General features: G+C 37.2%; 1 protein-coding gene across 1 annotated transcript in view; it reads left to right on the forward strand.

Annotated features, from left to right (window-relative positions):
- Positions 1–19,476, forward strand: part of GXYLT1 (glucoside xylosyltransferase 1) — a 26,834-nt gene extending 7,358 nt beyond the window's left edge. Inside the window, exons 2-7 of the mRNA XM_008943814.1 lie at positions 6,576–6,750; positions 7,737–7,862; positions 8,704–8,955; positions 16,837–16,960; positions 17,282–17,454; positions 18,964–19,476. Coding sequence (XP_008942062.1) covers positions 6,576–6,750; positions 7,737–7,862; positions 8,704–8,955; positions 16,837–16,960; positions 17,282–17,454; positions 18,964–19,125 — 1,012 coding nt within the window. The 3' untranslated portion in view covers positions 19,126–19,476. The remainder of the gene's footprint in view (positions 1–6,575; positions 6,751–7,736; positions 7,863–8,703; positions 8,956–16,836; positions 16,961–17,281; positions 17,455–18,963) is intronic.
- Positions 19,477–20,058: the final 582 nt, after the last annotated feature.

The following is a 20,058-nucleotide window of genomic DNA, read 5'->3' on the forward strand; positions in this document are numbered from 1 at the left end:
TGAACACGAGCCAGCAGTGTGCCCAGGTGGCCAAGAAGGCCAATGACATCCTGGCCTGTATCAGAAATGGTGTGACCAGTGGGAGTAGGGAGGTGATTGTGCCCCTGTACTCGGCACTGGTGAGACTGCACCTTGAGTCCTGTGTCCAGTTTGGGGCATCACAGGATAAGAAGGACATTGAGGTGCTAGAGCTTGTGCAGGGAAGGGCAATGAGGCTGGTGAGAGGGCTGGAAAACAGGCGTATGGAGACTGGCTGAGGGACCTGGGGTTGTTTAGTCTGGAGAAGAGAAGACTCCAGAAGGTAGCTGTAGAGAGCAATAAGGTTTCCTCTTCTGGAAACTTTCTTTCCAGAAGAGGAAACCTTACTGCTCTCTACAGCTACCTAAAAGGAGGTTGTAGTTAGGCTGGTGTTGGTCTCTTCTCCCAGATTACTGATGATAGGAGGAGGGGAAATAGCTTCAAGTCATGCAAGGGAAGATTTTGATTAGATATTAGGAAGAATTTCTTCACTGAGTGACTGGTTAGACACTGGAATGGGCTGCCCAGGAGGTGGTGGAGTCATCATCCCTGGAGGTGTTCAAAAAATGGGTGGATGTGGCACCTGAGGCTATGGTCTAGTGTTTAGGGAAATGTTGGGAGGAATGTTGGACTTGATGATCCTGGAGGTCCTTTCCAACCATGATGATTCTGTGATTCCAATGGGCCAGTGTAACATTTGAAAGGACAGCTGAGGTCAATTTATTGCTGTAGTTATTCATACCACCTGTGCTTGCTGTACCTGGGTGCTAATCTCCCCTTCCTTGCCTTTCCTAGCCATGTTAAGAGACTAAGGACTAGGAGCAGACACCTTGACTGACAGTGAGGTTGGGCAGGGAGCTTCCTGTTGATCCCTCAACGTGCACTTAGTAGTACATCCGTGGGTGGGAATCTAGTGCACAAAGGGTGTAACACAGATTTAAGGCTGACTGTGGTTCCTTCGTGGCTTTCTGTAATAACAGTGCCACTATACTTGAATGTTGCTTAAAAAAAGAAAAATAAAATGGCCTTTGATCGCACTGACAACTCTTTGAATGATACCCCGGTCACGCTAGATGCTGTAACACTGCAGCTGCTCTGGAAGGTTTGGAGCTTGGAAGGTGGCTGTGTGTGCATGCAGCAGAAGTTGTCGTACTGTGACCTCAGTAAAGCAGGTTAGGACTGGGACAGGCTTAATGATAACAATTTGGATGGATTCTTTATGGCTGTATGGGTGTTCCTGAGGGTTTGGTACCATCTCATCTGTGCTCTTAATGCATTAGGTAAAAATAAGAACAGGAGAACCCTACCTCAAACATATACAGGAGATCCCCTGCTTCAGTACCTTGTGCAAGTCTAGAATGCAGAGCTAAGACTTTTGTGGAGCTGATGAGTATTTTAGTGATGGTATCATTTGGAGTTGTGTGGTTTTTTTTTTTTTTTTCCCTGAGAAGTTCAGCTGGGATGCAGTGAAGATTCTAGAAGAGTACAAGCCATCAAAACATACCTCTGTAGCTTACTACCAAATTATTACTTCATCACTTTAATTGGCCTAGAAATGCTAATTTAATATACAGTGCGTTGTGCTATACATCTTTAAACATAAGGCAGTGAGTTGACAGGCTCTGGAAAATCTTGTTTTAGCAGATTGAGCGTAGACAGCTATGTTCCTCTGCCAGAGGTTATTAACCCCACAGCAGAATTAATCAGTACAAAACGAAGGTCTACACTTCAACACAGAAATACTTGAGGGCAAAGCTTGTACCTGGCCATATGCTGCTGCTGAGCAGCATGTTTTAAAGTATATGATTTTGCTGTCATAGTGTCAAAGTGAATTGCTTTAAATTTGTTTTCTAAACTCATTGGAATATGTGGTGCACTCTCTCAAGTGTTTTATTGAATTTATTTTTACTGTCCCTACCACCTGTGTAATTAGTATCCTCAGACAAATGAAGGTCTCTTATTTGTCCCCAAACACATAAATCCTGTCATGGCTTCCTGCTCAGTGTCTTCTGTTGGATTACAGGTTCATTCTTTGCTCTTCCATTTTAATTACCAGAGTTGTGGTGGTGTGTGTTTTTTTTTTTGTTTTTTTTTTTTTTTTTTAATCCCTTCAGGGGCTAAGACTTCTACATTATTGGAGATTGATTTTTTTTATCTTCAGAAACTCAGGCTGTCAAGTTTTCATTGTTACCCTATCCAAAAGTCTCACTAGGATACAGTTTGTATTTCACTCTGTTGCTTTTTCCATCTTCTCCACCAAGTTCTCTGACACCAAAACACCAGGCTACTAGTAATGAGAAATAATCTGCATTTCTATTTTTGTTTTCCAAGTTGCCATTTTTTGAAAGTATTTCCTCACTTCTGAAAGTGTCTTAACATGTTCAGGACCTGGATTTGAGGCTCAGTATGGGTGTTGCCCTGATACCAGAGTTGTGATACTCTGATACCAGACTAGCTTTGGTTCAGACAAGTTAAAGTTCTTGTAAAATAGATTTAATTTTGCTCATGGCCAACCCAGCTACTGAGCTGCTAATTTAAAAAAAACTAATCTGTATTGCTGGAAGAATGTGTCTCATTAGGTCATATGAGACCCAGGGCTGTCTAAATGACCAGGTTTTCTTTTCCCTGTCTTCTGGTGAGGTAGTTGCATGACTAAATGCAGCATAGAGCAATGAAGGGAAGGTGGGGAAAAAAGTTCCAGAGACTGGAAGATTCATGAAGGAGAAGTAAAGAAGGGAGAAGTTGAGGGCAGGTAATTTTGAAAAGAGTCAGAAGAACCACCAAAATTGTGTACACATAATACTGAAGAAAAGAGTGAGAGAAGTCACTGCGTTGATAACTGGCTCTGTGGGTGGGGCAGGTTAATACTGAAGGTGAGACTGCAGAATTTAAGGTGATAAACTGTGCTGAACAGCTTAAACTTTATGCTATTTCTAGTGGGAGGAGGAGGAAAAAGTGATTAAAAGTTCCTGGAATGCATTGATGACAATTTCCTTCTCCAAGTGCTAGAGGAGCCAGCGAGAAAAGATGTTAGGCTGGACCATGTTCTCACCAACAGGGGAGATATGCATGGGTAATGCAAAGTTCAAGGGTAGCCTTAGCTGCAGTGAACATGAAATGGTGGAGTTCAAGATCCTTAGGGCAACATGGAGTGTGCACAGCAAGTTCATTACCTGGACTTACGAGAGCAGACTTTCACCTCTTCAGGAGTGTAAAATCCCACTTCTGACACCAAAAATGTCACAAACCGGTACCGAAGGGGCACGGGGTCAGGTTGTTTGTGACTTTAACTAGGGGAAAAGGGCTGAGGCTGAGACGCCCACGTGGCACTTGCCTCCCAGGGGAAAACAGGTTGAAGCCCCTCACCACAGTCACAAACAACCTGACCCGGTGCCCCTTCAGTACTGGTTTGTGACAAGGAGGCAGAGTATCAGGAATAAAGCCCTGGAGGGGAGAGGGGCCCAAGAAAGCTGGTCAGTATTCCAGGTCCACCTCTAAACACTAAAGGGTGTCTCTTTGTGGAGTCTGGAGTAAAAACTGCAATTCTGGAGTCTTGTAACTTCTCCTGTTGTAATATGTCTCTGAGACCTACTGTGTCTCATCCCCTTCTCAGTGGGCAGTCCTCAGAGGGAACGCTGGCCTGTCCTCTCAGATGGCTTCTTGCTCCATCTGCTTCGGGGAGAAAGCTTTGTGCTGTGGACTTAGATCTGAGTCCAGCTGTTCCCCATCATGTGCCAGCTGAAATTCAGTTACTAGCTTTTTCTAAATATTCTTTCGCCTTTTCAAAGAATTCTTTTTAAGCACAGATTTAAAAATTGAACTCCTGAAGTCAGAAACTCCTGGAACAGAAACCGTCTGAACAAGATGACTTTAAATGCATTATCATATGATCAGTCTGGTTTTTGTTGTGCGGCTTGAAATGTTTTTTTTATACACAGATATCACTAGAGCTAGAAATAATAAAATACAATCTTTGAATCTCAATGCATTTTAGAGTTGCTTTGCTGTAATTTTCACCGTATTTATTCATGGAAAGCCATGTGATACATGTTGTTCAGGAACTTGGCTTTCAGCTATGCAGTTTGTGTAGGTTGTGCCCTTATTTATCCCATGACCTTGCAGTATCACTGTAGGCTCTCATGACTTCGGGGCTTAATTATTGTAATTCCCTTTTCAGTGGATTAGTGATGAAGCTAATCTGCTGCCTGCAGCTTGTTCAGACTGCAGCAGTGTATTTACTGGTGGGTTTCAGCTACCCTCATCACATCCAGCTTGCTTTGTGTTTTTTTGCATTAGCTACTTACTACATACATGGTGTAATGTTTAAATGAGCTTTATGTATAAAGGTCTGCATGGGCATGCCTCAGTTACATTTAAAGATTCTATTTTATTTTGTAACCTGTTAACCTTAACCAATTTTTTAGTTTTTTCTGCAAGACTTACAAAAGGATTAAGTCTGTGGATTAAATAATTTGAATATAGACTTCTGTCAAGTAGGTCTTAAGCCATCATTAAAATTGAAAGAGTAGACTGGCCATTAAGTTGCTGAGAAGTAAATGGCTGGTGTTAATTGAGAAGCAGTTAGGTATCCTAGATGTCTCCTTAGGACCAGTAGATACAACATGGTCTTTGAGACAGCCAGTTCTTTTGGACTGGCACCTGGAGGTCAAGTGAGATATTTTAGAACTTATTAAATGGTACTGTGTATGTTAAAAAATTGGATCAAGCCCAAGGTATTTACTTTGGAATAAGATGAATTACTGTCTCCACTCCATATCCTGCTCAGTAGATCTGCATTGGCTTTCATGAGACTTTGGACACGATCTCCTATGTCAGCATTTTTGTTTAGGTGCCCTATTTTGGATCTGAGGCTTACCTATGAGGTCTTTCATCTATGTGATTTTTAATAATGCCCCAAACCTTGAGTTAAGACTGACTGCATGTTCTAATTAAAATTTTATTAATCATAAATCCCTGGCATGCTGGAGTTTTTTTAGTTCCAGGGCATTAGACTTCTGAAACTCAGAATGTTTTTTAAATGCAGCCATTATTTATGGCATTAAACTTCAGTAGTTTGACAGTGATATCTTTGCTTATATTTTGTCTCATGTAATTAAAAAAAAAAGGTGTGTTGCTCTTCCAGGCCTTAAAGAAAAAAAGAGAATATTTATGTGGTATCTTTTGTTTATTTAAAGGAAAACTTGTATGCATCTAAATGTTTTAGTTACATAAACTTGGTGGAGATTGTGCTAAGAAATGCGTCTGTTAATTTCTGTTTTGATGTGTCTCTTTCTTTGGCAAGTTCCTAAGAATGGATAGTATGTTTGCGAAGCATTTCTCTACTCTTATTAGTTTAGGAAAGTCTTTTCTAACCTCAGAATATTTTTTTTGCTTGTCTGCGTAACTTGGAATTAAACTTGTAATTTAAACCTTCAGATACTCTTAGTTCTATTAGCCCCTCCTCCCGTAGTCTGTGTGAGTAGCTCAAGTGCAGAATACTTTGAAGATGGGCTTTGAGCTGGCAAGTGTTCAAAATCTTTGAAAGCTTTTCTTACTAATTAAATACATGAAATCCAGGAGAACTGTGGTTTTAGGTTTAATATGCTCACTGTGTTTGCCACCAAGCTAATGGTATTTACCTGATGATAATTTCAGTTTATTGTATTAATAACTTTTAAACGTACCCTGTATAGTGGATACCAGGCAGTTCTCACTGTAACTGTTGAACAACTGTCTTCAGGAAGTCAAATTCCCATACTTTGCAGTGGTTTAGTCCCGAGGACATGAGCAGTGCATGTGGTCACTGTACCTGAAGGATTTTCCAGAGCCACTGGGAGCATCAGGACGTCCCACCAGGCCATTTAAGCCTTTCCCCAACTTCCAGCCTGACCTGCAGTCCTGTAGGATGGGGAGAGGAGAAAACTCTTGGCATTTTGCCAGTGCTTAGGAGAAGTCTTGAAGCATGGATTTGATAAAAGGACTTATTGGAGCAGAAAATGAACAATCGCCTAAATCACTCAAAAATATTCTCAACACAACTTCCTAAAAGTAGAGGTTTTATCATTTTTGTTGTTGAGTTTAACTCTGCTGTACTTATGTTTGTGTATCTCTGTACTGAGTCCAGGGAAAGAAAGAGGAGAAAATCAACTTGTGCATAGACCTAATGTGTGTGCTCTCTGTCCACCTTTCATATTTCAGTGTAACTCCATATGATCTTTCTTTTAACATAGCTACTTTGATCTGTGGATAATTGCTAGTAGTGAATGGTAAGATTCTGGGAAAAAAAAAAATTTTTTTAGTTTCTGTATAGCTCTTCTACATCTTGTTTTTTCCTCATAGGTTGGGATGGTGGGAATGAATATGAGAATAGTCCAGGTTAAGCATAATCCTACCCATGAGGTGTAATGCTGTAGTTTGTATGTTCTGTTTGAGTTGTCCTTTGCTGGTTTAAATATGATACAGGATATCATTAAATTACATGCTGCCATAAATAGTAGAGCTTTTCTATTAAGCTTTTGCTAGAAAAAATGTCAAATGAAAAAATATTTTTGTATTAGATATGATTATATGAAAATACATCCTTCTGAGACAATGCATCTAGCAGTGGTTGCCTGTGGCGAAAGACTGGAGGAGACTGTTACTATGTTGAGATCAGCCATTATTTTCAGCATGAAACCTCTCCAGTTTCATATTTTTGCTGAGGACCAATTGCATGAGCGTTTCAAAGCCATAGTAAGTACCCAAATAATTTATTTAATCAATTTGTAGTACAATTTTAGTATTAAAATATAAATTTCTCTTCTTCTTGGATAGTAGTAGTTCAATATAATGGCAGAAGTGCAGGGGTCTAAAGAAGATGATAATATTGCAAGTCTTTTGTAATGTTGGAAGGGGATCTTTGAATTTTTTTTTTTTCTGTGGAAAAATGCAAGCTGTTGATATCAAACCTTTTCACAGAGACAGACCAAAAATTCCTGATGTGTCACCTTCAGTCTGTTAAATACAAACCTGAAGTTCTGAACACAAACCAGTAATCTTGTGTGTGCTTATCTAAAGCTGGTTTTTCCAGAGAAAAGTAGACATCTGTCCTTTTTTGTCCCTTTTGTGATTAGAGTATGAGTCAGCCTTACATTGTCTAAAGAAAGTGAAACATCAGTCTTTGGAAATGGTATATATGGTTATGTCTAATTTTAGTAAACTCAGTTAATGAATATAACATTGTGACTGGAGTAGCAGTATTACAAGCTGACTACTATATAGCTGTGGAGTTTTTAACTATTTTTGTGCTTAAAGTGTCATACTAACTATGACAGTATGTTATATACACTAACAGATATACATTAATGTCATGCAAACAGCTATGGCAAAAAATTTGGCATGGTTATTCTAAATTTTAAAATACTTCATTGATGTTTCTTCTAAGGAAACTAACAGGGAAGAGTTTTATTTGATATATTTACTTTTGCAAATACTAATTTATTTCACTTGCTTTTTGTGTATGATCTGATATGATGTGTTATCTTCATAGTGTCCTGCAGGTGCCACTTTTTGTTCAAGTATTCTGAATTGCTGACAGATTCTTGTAGTTCAGGAAGCAGTTCTGTTATGGAAGACGTGTTGCAATTGTGTTCAGTTACCCATTTGAATGGGGAATTGATTTCTTTTTTGTGATAGAATTGAGCTGAAGTAATTTTTGTGATCTCTTCTTTTCACAATAGCTTGATGACTTACCCTATGAAGGAAAAGTTAATTACACATTATATCCAATAACATTTCCGACTGAGAGTGCAGCAGAATGGAAGAAATTGTTTAAACCATGTGCTTCACAAAGGCTATTCTTGCCAGTAAGTTATTCTGCAATAAGACAATACAGAAGCCTGTTTATGAATTATCAAGCTGTGCTTGTTAATCTGATTTCTGCTTAGTTTTAAATTAAGAACTACTCTACTTCTAAAAATTACTTCTGTGGCATCCTAAAAAACCCTCTGAATTTAACCACCTTCTGAGGCACTATGGAGTAAAAGTCCTTTTCTCACTCACTGCATTATGGCACAGTATCCTCAGTGAGAGGTACAGGTCATGTCATCCTCTCAGAGGTAAGCAGTATTTATCACACCTCATCTCCTCATTTAGTTGGACAGCATGTGTGTGTCTGACAAGTGTTAGAGAAATGGGCTGTTGTTGCTGGAGTGTTTCCTGCAGCCATTTCTAAGACATAATCTAAGACACTTCAGAAATCCTACTTCAGGCTACAAGAATTATAGCAGTGGCAGCTGTCTCCAAAATACCATCTCTTCTGGGGCTTCCTTGCACCTCTCCCTTGTTTAGTTAGATGCACAGGAAAGCAAGGAAACAGGAGAACAGAGGCTCCAGTTATGTTAATGTTTCACCTGACTGGCAACCTATTCCTGAGAAGCCACAGGATTTAAAATGTAGACCAAGTAAGTGCCTTTGTGTCCCTGTTCTGTAGAAAACCTCTGTTTCGCTTTACAAAAAATTCTCAAAAATGGGAGAAGAGGGAATGATGACAAATTTATTGACTGCAAAATGTCAGTCTAAAGTGAATTTATTTGCATATGATAAAAATGTATTAAACTTTACTATATAATGGCAGCAACTTCTGCTTTATGAAGACAAGGTCAATAAAACTTTAAAAGTTTGGTTTTAAATTTCTTTCCCTCACAGTTAATCCTCAAAAATGTGGATTCGCTACTGTATGTCGATACTGACATCCTGTTTTTGAGACCTGTTGATGACATTTGGTCATTCCTGGGCAAGTTCAACTCCACACAAATTGCTGCAATGGCACCAGAGCACGAAGAGCCTCGTATCGGGTGGTACAATCGCTTTGCCAGGCATCCCTACTACGGAGTCACTGGGGTCAATTCTGGAGTCATGTTAATGAATATGACACGTATCAGGAGGAAGTATTTCAAGGTACGTGTGCTGCCTTCGTTGCATTTTCTGTGATTTTAGTTCTTTTAATTCTAATCCTGTTTCAAATTCATATTGGATAATGTTTTTCATAACTGGAGTAATGCTGGAAAACACGCAGTGTTTAAAATTGTAGCTAACTTGTGTTTTTTAAATGTCATTCTCTGTAAGACTTGGAATCCCTGAATTTCAAATGTGCTTGATTATTTTAATTTTTTCTTAGTTCTGAGACATCCTGTGACTTGATATAGTCTGCTGTAAATTACATTTGTTGGTAGATGATTTTTTTTTTTCTTCCCAGAAAACAGTTCAAGTATAGTGTTAACTAATTTTAAGAATGTGTGTAGTAGTATGACCAGGAGGTGGTGCTAAAACATTTAGTAAGTTATTTTAACTGCATGGTTTCCCAATTTTGGTCTTTTACATTGTAGCCGGATGATTGTCACCTTAAATATCTTTTGAAGTAATAGTTTTTGTAGAGAAATAAGTTCATCACGAAGCAGTGCATGCAGCAGCAGAAATGTTCACTGCTTCAGAGATGGGAAGTTTTTTCGTACACAGTTGATAGACAAGTACAAAAGCTGTGCTGTGTGATTATACTGGGGGGAAAAACTACTTCATTTCAGAGAGTTTGATTAGTGAAAAATAATCATGCAGTCAAAAACTATTGGAAGGTGCATCCCTAAGAGGGGCAATATAAACTTCCAGTCCATATTACTACTCCTCCCCCCTTTCCAGTTTAAGAAAGATTTAGTTGTTATCATCAAATTCTTGCTATGTATTTTTCAGAGTATTTAAGAAAAATGGAGAATGGATTATCTTGGCTATAGCAGCTATGGTATATAGCTGTAACTTCCCCCAAAAGGAAACTTCCCTGTATATATCTTCACTTGGAATGCATTGTTTAGTTTACTTGTTTGTATTCCTGATTATAGCATCTGGAGAAACGAAAGTATTGAAAAGTATGACAAGAAAAATGTGGGACTGAAAACTGCATCTGTCTTAACCTCTGACAATGCATTTCTGTGTAGTGACTTCTTTTTAGGGTGGTAAACTCTTGAGATAAGGCTGGTCTTTTTATGCATATTATGCCAGAATCCTGTTTGGGCTTCATGGTACAACTGAGGTTATTGATTTATTGGAGACTTCATGCGTTTTTATTAAAATTTGACTTAAGATTTTCAGCAGATTAGTTAGGTTAGTAAAATTGTCTTTCAAAGTAGCTGGAGTTTTCTAGAGGACAATATAAAGGCCTTCTTCCTTAACACCTAAAACTAGTGGTTTCTTAAAATTTAGATCAAATATACATATTTATATAGCTACACATTTATATACACGCATACATGTTTGTACAGATTTAAGTAGATGAAATAATTAATATTTTTAAATTCAAAATGGAATATTGCTGCTTTCCCTTTTGAGTAGAGGGCTAGAGTATTGTCAAAGTCCTGAAAATATCTGCTACGTATTTGTGTTGTTACTGTGTTTTATATTTATTATGCAGTGAAACATCAGATTGCTAAACCAAAACCAGCCTTGTAGGAGGTGTTTTTATAACTGCCCTTTATTGTGTGGGTGAATATCTGTAATTTATAAGACCTCAGTTGTAAGGCAAGGCATGAATCCATATAATTCTTTCATCATCCTGCTGGCAAATGTCAGTATACCTAATGTGACGTACAGTTTCTGGCTAAGTGGGCCACTGAACTTTCTGTAGTGAGGAAGACTGTGTATTGTAACTGGTACAGAGAATCAGAACCAAAAAAAAAGTCTCCAATTGTCCTGAAAACATTCATCTTGATGCTCTTTCTCAAGCTGTTCAGTACTTACTGGATTAAGCACTTCTACTCGATATGTTGCAGGCTTAGTGTTCATACGACTGGGAGAAAGGAACCAAAATTGGAGTGAGCTACCCAGTGCTGTGCAAACATACTAAATATTCAGAATTATGAAAGGGCACTTGAGAAAGGAAGACAGAAGGAGAGCAAAGCTTCCCAATAGTAAAGCACATGATTCAAAGCCCTTTGTGGTGCTTTTTACAATTTTTTGTTAAGTCAATCCATTCCCTTGCTCCACTTTAGCTGTTTTAAATGTTAGAAATACAGCCTTTTCTAGCCTTAATCTTAGTCATCATTCGTTGGTGTCCTTCCTAGGGCTTTAATGTCAACTTCAAGCTTAGACTTCCTGTTCTGTATCTGATGCATATATAGTTCTAGCCCTTGCTTCCACGTGTCTTCTGAACTTCATACTTGTCCAAGAATTCTTGTGAATGCACTATAGCTATTCCTCAAACATTTGAGACTAGTGCTGCACGTAAAGAAATGTTCCTTCACTCCTGCTTGGTAGTAAGAAGTAAAAAAGAATTTAAAAAGATTGTGTTCTGTATACCTGGGGGTTTTGGGATTTGTCTGGGTTTTTTGTTTGTTGTGTTTTGTTTGTGGTTTTTTTTTTTTTTTTTTTTGTATGTGTGTTGGGGTTTTAGCATGGTTGCTGAGAACTCCTTTCTTGTGTGTGTGTCATCTTTTTCCTGCCATTGCTCTGCCTCTTTCTGCCCTGATTTCATCATCCCATACATCTTTTCTGGAGTCTTATTCTGATTATCTTGAGCAAGAAGCACAGATAGTGTTTGGATGCATGGTGTTTTGACACATACAGATTTTCTGGTTCAGCTGAAGCATTTTGAAATGTCTTCTTTGGATGTTGATTTAAATGCTTAATTTAAAACCTTGTCCCTTTGTCTCTCAGGCCTTTGTATAACAAATGCTGAGCATCTAGCCAAGTCTGTCTTGGTGTTTCTGGCAAGTTTCTTACTTGTTCAAGCTTAGAATTTGTAGAGATAGATACTTTTGTACGCTATAACTGTCTTGCTAAGACTCAATGTTAGACATTATTGCGAGTGACTAACATACTTATCAGTGGAGACTATTTGGTATTGCAAGGCTCAGAATTGTTTCAGATGGGAGACCTTATGATCTCTAACCTGTGCTGTTGACTTGGTCCTTCTACCTATTTGACACACTGAAGAAATGTCCTATAGTATCAGGCTTGTGGCAGCATGCTCAGCCCAGTCAGAACAGTTTGAGGATGTCTAATCAGAGAGCTGCTAGGTTACCTGAAACTTATGAATGATAGTGCTTGATCATTCTTCTCTAATATCATAGCTAGATAGTACAACCTGGGTGATGATTAAGCAGGAAATGAGTTTGTTATACGTCATAGATTATTGAGATCTTGACTTAGAGAGCACTCAACAGGAGAACCATTTAGTTTATACTCCCCTAGTGCCAAGAGTATGGTCCCACAAGCTTGCAGAACATTGAAGAGCCCAAAGATGCACAAGCTTTATTACAAAAACTCTGCTGTTGGTGGAGACTTGCAGAGACTGCTTTCATCTTCAGGTTCCTTGAACCTCTTAATAGGAGGATTGGTTGATATGAAAAATTGCAAGCCTCACAGCAAAACTTTGGGAAGACTTTATTGTAGTTGAGACTATAAACGGTAGGCCTGAAAGTCTGTGGCTTCCCTTGTGACTGATAGCGAAGGAGCTGCTAGTCTCAAGCCTTCAGAAGAAAGCTTGAAACAAATTCAGGGGTAGGGACGATCCTAATCCCCTTTGCCTGCAACACTGCAGGTGCTTTTGGACCTTGTGGATACTGTCCCATATCATGTCCCTTTAACTGTTCCAGTCAAATACAGCAGAGCTAGAATAAGCCTTATTGTCTTATAGGAGGGTCTGAATTTGTTTATATTCATTCAGGAGACTCAGCAAATACCTCAAGCAGTATATAAGTTCTGGGATTTTTTTGTATCTTTAAAAAGCTGCCTATGGAGCCTTCTGTGTGACTGTCTAGTGGCTAGAATGCTAGTATAAACAGTAGAATTTTTGAATCGGGATATTCCTCCAAAACAATGGATTTAAAACTGCAGGTTCTTTGTCTGTTGTAGTTTCTTCAGCTCAAAATCGTAGGCTGAGCTGCTTGAGGCCTTCAAGCATTCTATTTATGTTGATGTTGTCACATTGATTTTTAAGAGTCAGGAGGAACCAGAAGATGAATAAATAAAAATGAGAGCCAGAGACATTTTCCAATGGTTACAGCGCTCACCTGGGTAGCAGAAGACCTGTAATTCCCTGTATTGCTTTAAGATTAAGTCTTCTTTTACCCACTTATTTGTTCAAACCTCTATCTTCTCAAGACTGTCAGGTCTAGTCATTTCAGACAAACATCTTGCTACCTGGCTATCTGTGGTGCCTAATGGAAGTTGTCACTCTTGGTCCTAGCTGTGTTATTTGTCTTGTTTGCTTTGAGACTCTGTGTATATATACAGTACAAATATAGTCACTGTAGATATATATATATAGAGAGAGGGATACATATGAGATGTATATATATAGAGAGAACATACATGTTATTGAATATAGTATAGTCATTAAGCAGTGCATAACTGCACATAGGACTAAAGTCTGTGATGCAGCTTCCGATGGTTAGTGCCTTCCTGTTGTCTTTGCTAAAGCAGCAATTAGAAAATTGGAATGTAAAATGTGCAAGAATATTTAGGAGATGGAAGACGTAACAGGAGGTGACTTTTTAAAAATCCAAGTATGCGCACGTATGTTGTAGATGCTTCTAAGCTGGAAGAGATGTAGCAAATACCACAGGCATGGTGTTCTAACAAAACATCCTATGCCAGTGAGGTTTTGTGAATGGACAACAATGACTTTTATAACATTTATTAAGAAATTTAGTTTTGGTGATGCCTGAGATGTGGGGAGTCACAGAAAGGAACGAGCTCTTAGAAAATCAAACAAGCCTCAAAACAAAGTAAGTCCAGATGGTGTGTGCAAGGGACAGGTACATGGGTGTGCTTTAGACAAACAAAAAATGGAAGTTCAGAGTTCCTATGACCTAAGCCATTATACACTTTTTTTTTACCATTCAGTATTGCTTAAGGCTATAGTTCCAAGAAGTATGGTGAGCCTGTGCAAAAGCTAATTGTTGCTAAAAGCAAGGTTCCCAACTCTTCCCAGCTGCTTTTCCCTGCTTTCTTATTTACTTTGCCCTCACCTCTGGTGTTTGGTCCTCTCTGATTCAATTAAATTGGGTAACAGTAGAAAAATAAGTCCTTCTGTTGGGTTAGTGAAGTAAATCAGCTCACAAAAAACACGTACACTGTTAATGCAAGAGCAGGATTGGGTCATGTAACCAGGAGGAGGAGGAGGGCTTGCTCTTATTTGGCATGAAGGCAATTTAAATAGGTCAACTCCTTGTGGGACATGGCTGCAGGTAGATTAGATATTGCTGTATGATTTGAGTATTTTTCCTCAACTTTATATTTTCTTAACAGAATTGAGGTAATACTAGATTGCAACAAGCTAAATGTGACAGCTCTTGTAAGTCTGACTTCATCCTTGACTAGGCAGAAGTCTTCTGGGACAGAAATCAGAAATGACCAAACTAATCTGCACAACTAGCACAGCATCTAACCCCATCCCCCTTCCAAAACACATAGGAGAAATTCTTAATATTCTTAAATATATTTTTTGTTCTAACATATTTGGTTCTCAAAAAACCCTAGAATTTTGAGGGTTCATAAGAGTCTATCTGTATCAGTTTGGTGTCGCCACAGAAATGCCCATCACCGTTGTGTTTTTTTTTCTTAAACCTATTTAACCTTCTTTGCAACTTGTTGAATATCGGAGAGAAGGTAATGTACTTAAGGTAAATCCTTAAGGTATCACACAGTTGTTTTCCTCATAGTTAATGGAGTAGCTTTTTGAAAGCACATTAGTTCTGTCAGTTTTGTCATCAGCTTTGATTGCACTTGAGCGTTCTACTTCTCACTTGGACCCCACTGTAAGTTACAGTAGATTTTTAAAGAAGGAGCTTGTACTGTTCAAGTAGTTTCTCTTGCTCTGTGATCTCTATGCTAGTTTCATGATGCATCAGTGTTGAATTAATATCTAACTTGTTTCCATTTATGCAAAGGTTATTGAAATACTACAACTTCCAGTTCTTTAATCTGATAGCACTATTTGTCAAGTAGTATTGCTTCTAGACATCTGCCAGTGTGACATATGCTGTTACCTGCTTTGCATCTCCTTGGGATATATTCTGGATTTCACTTGTATTGACACCGTGCAAGTTAAATGAAAATGTTATGAAATAATGACTTGAAAAATTTAAAGTAGTATTTCTATAGGTTGGTCTACAACTTTATTGAATACCATATATCCTGTTATGGTTATCCTGATATCAGTGAGCTGATTTAATTCTGGTTTTTATTCTTAGCATCGAGTCTAAATTTAAACCTTAGGTCAGTATTCTGTGGATGCCCCAGTTCAGGTGGGGAAGTAATCTTTACCCACTGGTGCAGTCAGATTGATTTGGTTTTTGGAGGATTTTAGCTTGTTGTTAAGCCTGTTTTCTTTTGTTTAATCACACTGTACTGAGCCTAATGACAATTCTGGCTAAAGAAGAATTCTCATGTGCATTTCTTGTGCCTGCTCTCATCTAATACTTGCAAGTAATCATAGTCATAAATTTTTTAGGACAGAAGAGACTAATATTCTGTTTGGTTTCTTACATAATATAAGCTGTAGATCTCTTTTTGTATTCTTTTCTGAGAGTGTTTGTTTTTTCAGTCTTCAGTCCTGAAAGCGCTTCATATTTGATGGCTGGAATGATTTGAGGAAAGGCTAAAAACTTCACTACTAATTTTTGCACTTTCTAGTTTCAGTGGAAAGCTCAGAGAAGAAAGTATTTTGATACTGTGATTCCAGAAATGGATGTTTTGCTCCTGGTTCTGTTTCTTAGTGTGGTGTTGCTGTATACAGATCCCAAACCACACTGGTATTCTAATTATTTTTTTCTCTTTTTGGCAACTTGGTTAGAGAATGAAAGGTGCAGTTCTGTACGTAAAGGAATTTTCTTTCTTTGGGACCCTATGTTATTCCATCCTCACCTCCCATCGGAAGCAGAAGGTAGAGAGTGAGCAGCCTTTTCCTCTTCTGTTCTAGCTAAGCTTAAGTGTAGTGTAAAGATAAGAAATCAGCTTTAGAATATGTAACCTGCTACACTGTAGATGGTATTCTCTCTGATAACATGGAGTTCAGTGTAAACCAGCTTTCTCCAAGTAGCACCTCCTCAGCCAAAAACCTTAGAACTCCTTTTCCTATAAAGTGATTTTGCTGAATCAAGAATTTGCAAATTAAGTAACAGCTGTTGGTTTAGAGTTTTACTGAGTAGTGGAAAGTTATGCTTTTGCTGTGGAAGTTCAAGTTCAGTAACTAAAAAGGTTAGTTCAATTCAATGAAAATTCGTTTGAAAACATTTGAAGGTTTTCCATGGCTTTGTGCAGTAGCCCATACTTTTTAGCTGTATGTGTATGCAACTATTTAATAATTAATTTTATATTGATCTAATTTGAATTTTGGAAGTCAGCTTAAAACCTGTGTATATTATCACTCTGATAAATTGCATAGTGTGGATATTTTAATAGTGCCTATCTGCTTGCATGCATCACTTAAATGCAGGTTTTGTTAGACCTTACTGCTGTATAAAAAACCCTGCTATTTCTTAGAACTCTTGGTTTAAGATGTTTGAAGGAAATCTTGAAGAAAAAAATTTAATGTAGCATTTGAAGGGAAGTAGGAGATTCATATAATTTTCCTTGTAAGTTTATAATAGATAAAGCATATTTGAAATGGCCAAAACTATTTTTCTTAGATCTGCTCATTTTTTAAAACGGAAGAAGCTATCTGTACTTGTGAGACTTACAGGGATTCTGTAGAGCAGAATATTCTTCTCTGTAGGTATAACAGAGAATCCTCCTCTGTAGGTGTAACTGTCCTGAGTGTGTGTTGGTTTGCTTTGTTTTGTTTAACAGAATGATATGACACCGGTCCGGTTACAGTGGGGAGAAATTCTTATGCCTCTGCTGAAGAAGTACAAGTTGAACATTACATGGGGTGATCAGGATCTGTTGAACATTATGTTCTTTCATAATCCAGGTGAATCCACATTGATTCTAAGTCTAACATGAAAAAAAAAAAGTTGATCTTTTCTATGATGTTCAAAAATCTAGGCAAATACTCTTGTAGCAGACTTTTCAGTGAAATAATTCAAGGGACTTTTCACTTCTTTTGTTTTCTGGAAATGTTTACTCAGAGAGATAGCATTGGAGGTTGCTAGAGTGTAATTTGCTGTTAGGTTTCAAAACAACTGACAGCTTTACAGAAATTCATGCAGTAGCCTTAAGTAAAAAGAGAAGATTACTGTATTTCCTGAAACGATTTTGTTACTTAATTCAGAGTTCTGATTTTTCTGCACAGAAAGTCTTTATGTGTTTCCTTGCCAATGGAATTATCGGCCTGACCACTGCATCTATGGAAGCAATTGTAAGGAAGCTGAAGAAGAAGGTATATTTATTCTTCATGGAAACAGAGGTGTTTACCATGATGATAAACAACCCACTTTTAGAGCCGTCTATGAAGCAATAAGGAATGTAAGTATTTTCAGCACTGTACTTGTACAAAGATACTTCTCAATGTATTTTTATCTACAGTGCTGTAAGTATTATGAAGATTATGTTAATACTTATCTTGATTGCAACAAAGTAATTTTTTAACATTTAAGTGATGTTAAGTGTTTTGTTGATTTTTCACTTTCTACTTAGCTCAAATTCCGGTGTATTCCTTTTGAGATGAGCATCTTTTGGAACAGAGTGTACACTATGTCTAGGTTAGGATTCTAAAACATGGCCTGTAGCTGTCAGTGTCCATTTAAAAGGCTTTATTCTCAATCCTTTAATAAAATGTATCTAGTAAGCTGTGTGAGCATTTGGAAATCAACAGAAGCTTCGTTTTTCTGGAGATTTCAAAATGCAGAAAAAACCAAACTTCTTCCTAAAGTTTGTGTATTTACTACAACACTGTAACACTTAACTGTAGCTAGATTTGAACTGTAGAAAACATTTTTAATTGTGTTTTGACCTTTTCTAGAGATTCATTGTATTAATATGTTGCTGTTCTTTTAAATGCTAAGCACAGTGACTTCTTTTCATTCTGCAAATAAGTCATCTAATAAACTATTTATCACTACATCAGTATACTCACTGAAGAGCTGTAAAATTTAGCACTGATGCACATTTTAATGTAGCAGGCTATTGTGTGTGTATAACCTTCAAAAATCAATAGTATATTTTAATGGTGCTTTATTACATGTTGTCATATGGATATAAAAATGAAGAAAAGTACTTTTGGGGGTCTGAGAATACATTGTAGAGAAAGTGAGTGTGTTTCCATAAAAATATGATTTCTTTGTTTCCTTTGAGCAATGTCAAAAACAGAAGAAAAAATTATTCCTTTTTATTTATGAACCCATTTGTTTTATGAATATGTCAGAGAAAGTATGTAAAACACTGCTGATTCAGTGGTAATAAGATGAACAAAATTCTGTTACTTTGAAATGCTGTTTTAACTTACCATTTGTTTATAAGAAATATTGCACTGTTGAATTAATGACTTCTTTATTTCATGTCCATATTAAACATAGTATGTGTTTGACCATCATTCAGTTTAATGAAACTTTAGTAGTACCACTTTTCATGCTGTTGTTTCATTATAATTTGATAAGAATTGTGTTCTTTAAAAAGTTATATGTCATTCAAGAATTCTACTCTGAAACAAATAACTAGAAACCATTCTAGATCTGTAAAATTTTAGTTTAATAAGGTGATTTTTAATTTCTTCCATTCCTGTCTGGATATGTTAATTTGCTTACTTTTTTAAAAAATCTTGCCTGTTAGGGTTATTGAAAGCATTAGAGAGTATTTCTGTAGTTTAGAGGTGTTTTTCAAATACCACATTCAGAGATTCTCTGAGTTCTTGAAAATGTTCAATAAACCTAGAGAAAGCAAATATGCTGTTCAAGGGCACTTTTATAAAACTTCTTAACAACTGTGAATAATGACACCCTGCTGACATTAAATCTTCTTTTCTTAACCTTTTTACAGTATTCACTTGGAGATGATTTGGTTCATTCCCTGTTGCAGCCCTTAGAACTGGAATTACAGAAAACCATGCATACGTACTGTGGAAGAGTCTACAAAGTGTTCATAAAGCAGCTAACAAAAAGCATAAGAGACTTGTATACCAGAAGATCAAAGGGAAGGTGATTTTTACTCCCAAAAATCAAGATACTGGATTAACATACTGGTCAAAAGGTGCAAACATTCTAATATTGCTTGAAAAGGCTCTTAATGTGCCCAGCTAGAAGTTACTAGCATACATAAAAATGAAGAAAATACTAATGTAATGAAGAACAGGAACTTTTTTCTGCAAAGTTGACTTTTTGGTCTTTTGAAGTTTGATTACTGCTCATGTTTTATTTTGGATCCAGTGATTTGGGTGTTACTGGCTTCTATGGTCAGCAGTTTTAGTCTGCATAATTCAGTTATCTAATGATCAGAAGAACAAGGAAGAAGTGAAGATGTCTCTAATTGGGAGTGTACCTCACATATTGTCTAAAATTCTGTTAAACTGTGAATGTAGCAATAACTGAGTCAGCAGCACTAACCTCACTTTAAAGGTGTGAGCCTTTATGTAAACAAAGTTGTTTACAAGTGCAGAAAATACTCTGTTTTTTCAAAGAAATGTGATATAATCATTGACAATCTCTATGTGCCTTTTTATATTCATCTCTTACATGCTGAAGTACTGTTTTGACAATCTTACTTTGCTTATCTTAGATGTAAACTGCACACTATAAATATGATTTTCTGAGAACTGAATGACTGGTATGTGATACTAGTTTTCTCTGTTGGTAGATACAGAGACTTTTTAATACACAGCAGTTTTTCAGTGTCATTGAGCCATCATGGCCAAAAGCTAGAGCAGAGTTTACGGTATTTTTTTAGCAAAAATTCAGTTTGAAGTTGTGCGTATTACAATATTTTAAAAAAATTACATATTTTGCAGATTTGTAGGGCATTTTGGAAGTAGAAAGGAAAAAAAAGAAGAAAAAAAACCACCAAAACAAAACAGTGGAAAGCTGTTGCTGTTTTATTTCCTTACTAAGAATTATTACCCAATTATTATAGAGTTTTTAG

This window comes from Merops nubicus, unplaced genomic scaffold (genome assembly GCF_000691845.1).
Source record: "Merops nubicus isolate BGI_N331 unplaced genomic scaffold, ASM69184v1 scaffold7897, whole genome shotgun sequence".
NCBI lineage: Eukaryota > Metazoa > Chordata > Aves > Coraciiformes > Meropidae > Merops > Merops nubicus.